At 40.0% G+C, this 5,872-nt stretch overlaps 1 protein-coding gene across 1 annotated transcript in view; it reads left to right on the plus strand.

The window, feature by feature from the left end:
• The first annotated feature begins 2,145 nt into the window (after window positions 1-2,145).
• The window catches only part of PRPF4B (pre-mRNA processing factor 4B), a 21,465-nt gene continuing 17,738 nt past the window's right edge, over window positions 2,146-5,872 (plus strand). Inside the window, exons 1-2 of the mRNA XM_009326525.1 lie at window positions 2,146-2,150; window positions 3,237-4,430. Coding sequence (XP_009324800.1) covers window positions 2,146-2,150; window positions 3,237-4,430 — 1,199 coding nt within the window. The remainder of the gene's footprint in view (window positions 2,151-3,236; window positions 4,431-5,872) is intronic.

Raw genomic sequence — 5,872 nt, forward strand, 5'->3', positions numbered from 1 at the left:
GCCCGCGGGTGCCTCGGGGCTGCCCCTCCGCCTGCCGCCGAGCCGCTGCCCGCCCTGCGGCGAGCCCACCTCCCCCGAGTCCCGGGCGCTCTCGCGTGATAAAAAGCGCCTGTGCTGGTGGAAGCAAAAAGCGATTTGTTGCCGCCAGCCCCTCCTTCCAGCGCTCGGAATGACTGGCAACTCCCGGCTCCCCTTGGGAAGCGAAGATCGGGCTGCAGCCTCCCCGCCGGACCGGGGCTCCGGGGGTGCATTTTCCTGGCACCCCGGTTGGCATCGTGAGATTTAGGTTTGTCGACACTCATGAGCTCGTGAACACTTTCTTCTCTGGAACTTTTGCCCGGAGTTGACAACCTAATGCTTACTTTATTGCTCCTCTTCACGGTACAAATATTTTAGCCGTATAAACTGCTTTCTGTATTTTTTTCCTCCCTTAAAAAGTAGCGATTTGAGGCTTTTTTGTTGTTGTTAATCGTGGGAGTAGAAAACAGGTGAGGAAAAGCAGTGGATGTGCATGTGAACCGTGTAAAACGCATGGGCGCATGAAGAAGAGCGTTGAGTATTGTATAGAGAAACGTGACTAAGAGTAATAAGGTAAAAACTGGCGATAGAAAGCCTGAATGTAGGAAAAGGTGGGTGAAATCTCTTTGCAAATCTTCCTGAACTTCCTGTCGTTCTTCTCCTTGAATTCAAAAGTCAGAAAAAGTGGGGCTATAACAAGATGGTGTCACAATTCCTCCCCGTTTAAAGCCATTAGCACCTAAATGTGTAGATAGCGATCTGCCTCATCGCCTTCTGAAATCTTCTTGAAAGGTTTCTCCTCCATGTCATTCCACCTCTGAAGCATTTGAATGAAGAAAAAGTTTATCCGTCTTTTGATGGAATTACTTGAAATAAACAGATTCCTGTACGTTAAGAAACTCTGAAATACTTAATGCATATTAATGAAGTTAATAGTAATTTTATAGTTGAGGTACAAACGCGAAGAAAGCTGGCAGTCGTATGAGCAGTCTGTAGTGGCCTGGGATGCTGCTGTGGGGCTGTATCTCCTCTGGCGCCTCCGCTACCAGCTTGCTTTTGCGGAATGTAAGGCGAGGTTATTACATAACATTAAAATAAACACAATGACAGAATAACTTCCTTATAGATTTCAGTGTCACTTTCTGCTGTTAAGAGAAGGAAGGCTTATCTGGAGCAGCTTGAACGGATGTGATGTTTGTTGTTCTGTGATATTTCTATAGTGTATTGAAGTATGATTAATGTGTTAATCGGGGACTTATACACCATCCTGTATCTGACTAAAAGAAATGTTGAAAGATGCATAGTTCCCTCAAAATTCTCCTTGTGACATTTCTCTGCCCTTTAGCCAGCTTATGCCACTGACATACTTGCTCTGGATTGCAAGGCCAAGTTGAAAAAGTTTTAATTTACATTTAATACTTTTTCGTTCTTTTTCGTGTCTTTTGTGCCAAATGCAACATAGAGCAAACTCATTTTAAGGCAGTTTGTCCTCTTTCTTTCTGATATTCTGTTGTCATAATGGTGCGGAGTGTCAGGAGGAAGCAATGAGGAAAACACCCTTCTTTATGCTTTGAGTAAGCAGAAGTAGTGGGAAAGATATAGAAGAAAAAGCATACAGCATTCTGACTTAAGTCTCTGAATATTGCGTATTTTTAAACAAACTATCCGTTCCCTTAGGAAGTTTCTCATTTCAGAGCACTAAAGCGTTGATGGTTTTAGCAAGTAATTTTAGTGTATGTTGCAGAAAAATCTGGATTATTTACTACTACTAGAATTTGCATTAACTCAAGCAGGAGAGAACCAGTAACTGTCCGCTGTTTGAAGGTCCTATCCTTAATTAGGAAGACACTAATCGAATTTATAGTGAAGTTCCATCCTTTAGGCCTGGCTTAGAATACCTCTGATATATTTATTCTATTGGATCATTGATCATATTCTTCTGAAACATCTGCCATACGAAACTAGTAGAGTTTGGAAGATATGTCTATGTTTCTGTGTACATCCCCCCACCACTCCTGACCATCGTGTTTAGGGAATTTCTTTTCAATGAATGAGGCTTGGGGTACAGAAGGAGCTATGTTTAAGTTATTAAAGTGTTAGCTAGTAAATTCCGAAACTGTAGTTTAGATGGGGTGAGTTGTAGAAAGGTGAACTCTGGCACCCGTAATATTTGGCGGCAGATTTCAAAAGGCAAGTATCCATCTTGCCACAGACGGTAACTTAACTGATGTTCTGAAGGAGATCAAGAGATATTTGCTAAGTACTGTAAAAAATCTATTGGTAAGCCAGCTTCAGCTTCTAAGGAAGCTAATATAAGTGAGTGTGTAACGTCAAGACTGAATTTTATAATTTTTTGAAGTACACTATTTAAATTGCTTGTTGCTGTGACTAGCTAATTGAAATTATTTTTTTTTTTTTAGCAGAAACACCATACATTATTACTCTAATAACCTGCTGTAGACTTATTTCCTGCTTTTTTTGGCCAGTGTCATTTTACAGGTCTAAAGATGACTGCTTTTTTCTTGGGAATCTGATAGACTGCTGTATATTATCACGAAGCTTTTCTGAAATTATGCTTCCTTAATTTATCCTGTTCCTCAGTAGTGTTCCCTGTCTTGCATAAATAATGCAAATGCATGATAAGAACAGTTCTTGGTTTTCTAACGGGTGTGTATGCTTACAGAAGGAAATAGCAGTTAAGAGAATCAGTCGACTCTGTGCGAGATTTTGCAAGATGGTTTCATTAGGTGGTCAGTGTCATCCCTTGAAATAAGTTTTGATCTTTGCAGCACGACTGTGTTCTGCCTTTTGAATAAAAGGCGTAGCTTGGGTTGGGCATCGGAGTGGAGCAGCAAATAAGATAGATGATGGAGTGACAGGATGCATAAATATGCAGCACTGTTGTATACTATTAACAGATATTGTCAGTATTGAACCTAAAAGCATAAGCATTGATTTCACCCGCACATTTTGTTTTGTTAGCGCATTTGCTGTATCTTCCTTCCGTAGTGTTGCTTTTTGCAGTCATAGCTGTCTGTTCATGAGGAAGTGTATCTGCTGTTATAACTTGGTTACGTTAGTCGTACATTTTTAATTCTCCCAGAGGTAGGTAATTAAATGCCAGTTAGTTTCTATCATAAAAAAGACTGTCAACTTAGCAGAAGATTGAGGACCGCGGTGAGTTGATAGTACTGATCTGTAGTTTTTGTTTTTTGCAGGGTTGAGGATGCTGATGCATCTGAGAGAAGTGTAAATGAAGAAAATGGGGAAGTATCAGAGGCAGACCAACCTCAGAACAAGCACAGCCGGCACAAAAAAAAGAAACACAAACACCGAAGTAAACACAAGAAGCATAAACATTCTTCAGAAGAAGACAAGGACAAAAAACATAAACACAGACACAAACATAAGAAACATAAACGGAAAGAGGTAGCTGATACCTCTGACAAGGAAGATGGACCAGCTAAAAGAACTAAAATTGATTTTTTAGCTCCTCTGGAAGACTTGGAGAAACAAAGAGCATTATTGAAAGCTGAACTTGAAAACGAGTTAATGGAAGGAAAAGTCCAGTCTGGGATGGGATTAATATTACAAGGTTATGAGTCAGGATCTGAAGAAGAGGGGGAGATTAATGAAAAAGTGCGAAATGGAACGAGACCGACAGCTAAGTCAAACACTAAGGGGAAATTAGAACCTGTGGACAATAAAACTAGTTCCAAGAAAGGAAGTAAGAGTGAATCAAAAGAAAGGACTAGGCACAGATCTGACAAAAAGAAAGGCAAGGTGGGAGTTGATGGAATCAAAGAGAAGACAACTAGAAGCAAGTCAAAAGAGAGGAGGAAATCCAAAAGCCCTTATAAGAGAAGTAAGTCTGAAGATCAGACGAGGAAATCTAGGTCTCCAATGCTTAAAAGGCGATCTCAGGAGAAAAACAGAAAGTCTAAATCTCCCCCAGAGGATAGAAATAAGGCCGATGATAAAACTAAATCAAGAGATCGCAGAAAGTCTCCAGTTGTAAATGAAAACAAAAGCAGAGATCGTGGCAGAAAATCTAAATCTCCAACAGAACTAAGAAGCAAATCCAAAGATAGAAGATCACGGTCCAAAGATAGAAAACCTAGGAGATCAGAGACTGACAAAGAAAAAAAGCCAATTAAATCTCCTTCTAAAGATGCTTCTTCAGGGAAAGAAAACAGGTCCCCTAGACGACCTGGCCGTAGCCCAAAAGGAAGAAGCTTGTCTCCCAAACAACGTGAGAAGTCAAGAAGAAGCAGATCCCCTCTCTTTAATGATCGTAGGTCTAAACAGAGTAAATCCCCCTCTCGAACCCGGTCTCCGGTTAGAAGAGTGAGGAGTAGATCTGCAGAAAGGAAAAGAAGAGAATCGGAAAGGAGGCGTCTGTCTTCTCCCAGGTAACTTAAAGATGTCATGAACCATGGCAAAAATGCATTACAGGATTAACTATCTTCTAGTTTGGTGTTTATCTCTTTTTTTTTTCCTTCCTCTTCTGAAAATAGCTATTAAAAAAGGTAATCTGATTGTGCTTTATATTATGAGCTAGCTTTGTATGTATTCATTTTTTAAAAAATACTCCCCCCCACTGTCAGACATGCAAATTCAGCTTTGGACGTTGAAGTGCTGCTCACAAGTTTTGTAGCTCAGGTTCTCCTTTTTGTCACGTTGTTGGATTCAGAATTTGGCTTCTATTCTGTTTCTTAGTTAATAGTTCTGTTGCTTTCAGGAATTTCTGTTGAGTGAGAGTCCCCTCCACTCTTACATATCAGTGTTGGCTAAAAGTTGGTAACTAACCCCTTTTCCCCCTCAAAAAAAACCCCTAATGATGGAGTCAGCATGTGTGAGCAAATCATGTAAGCAAATCTTCTATATCAAGATGTCCTTCTCACGGTAATTTTTTTCTTAATATTTTGGTTTTTTCATTTGCTAGAGGTATGGTAGTGTTGCTTCGTTATTGGTCTGTTGTATATCATTACCGTATTTTGCTTACGCTTAAAGGTGAAATCTTTTCAGTGTATTTTTAGTCTTGGCATTTTTTAAAAAGACAATTTAGCCTATGAAAGCAGTTACCTTGAAATGTAATATAAACCATGAGACAATAATTACTAGCATCTCCTTCTTTGAAGCTGGTAAGGCCTGGATGGTAAGTTCCCAAGCAGAGAACAATATAAGTGTATACATTTTTGGAAGTTAATTCATTAAATGTAAGAAGTTCAACAGGCAGAAGAGTTAAGCATTACTTTTGGATAACGAATAATTTAAAACTTTTTATCATGGGGGTTTAGCTTCACCCACTCTGAGAATTAAGAACAAAGAAGTATGAATTTAAAACCGTGTATTGGAACCACAAAGATCTAGCTCAGTAAATAAGCGCCTAATAAATGTGAAAGTCTTTCTGCCTGCATCACTGAAGGTTACTCTGGTTTCAAGTATGGGTTATCTTCTACAGGCGCATTATCAGCTTATTTGTCTGTACGACTGCTTAGCAATGCTGCCGGTACTTTGGAGGATGGCCCCCGTGGTGTTAACCAGATTAAGCAAGTACTGTAAACGCCAGCAGCTTATCTGACTGCTCTCTGGTAAATCAGGAATGTATCGGCACAACCACTAAGTTTCTTTGACATAGTATTTGACTTTTCTTCCGTAGCGTTTTGCATCTTTCAGTTTTCATTTCTCATGACAGCATGCGTTGCAGCCAGTTTGAATTAGTTGTCTAGACGCTATTTCAAGTGATGCGTGTGTCTGGAATTTTGCTATCAAATTCATGCTTCTGTAACACTGTGATGAGCAGCATGTGAGTGGGGGACTACTAAGAAATATTTTCTGCTGGAAGTGTTTG

Source organism: Pygoscelis adeliae, unplaced genomic scaffold (genome assembly GCF_000699105.1).
Source record: "Pygoscelis adeliae isolate BGI_AS28 unplaced genomic scaffold, ASM69910v1 Scaffold186, whole genome shotgun sequence".
NCBI classification, from domain to species: Eukaryota; Metazoa; Chordata; class Aves; order Sphenisciformes; family Spheniscidae; genus Pygoscelis; species Pygoscelis adeliae.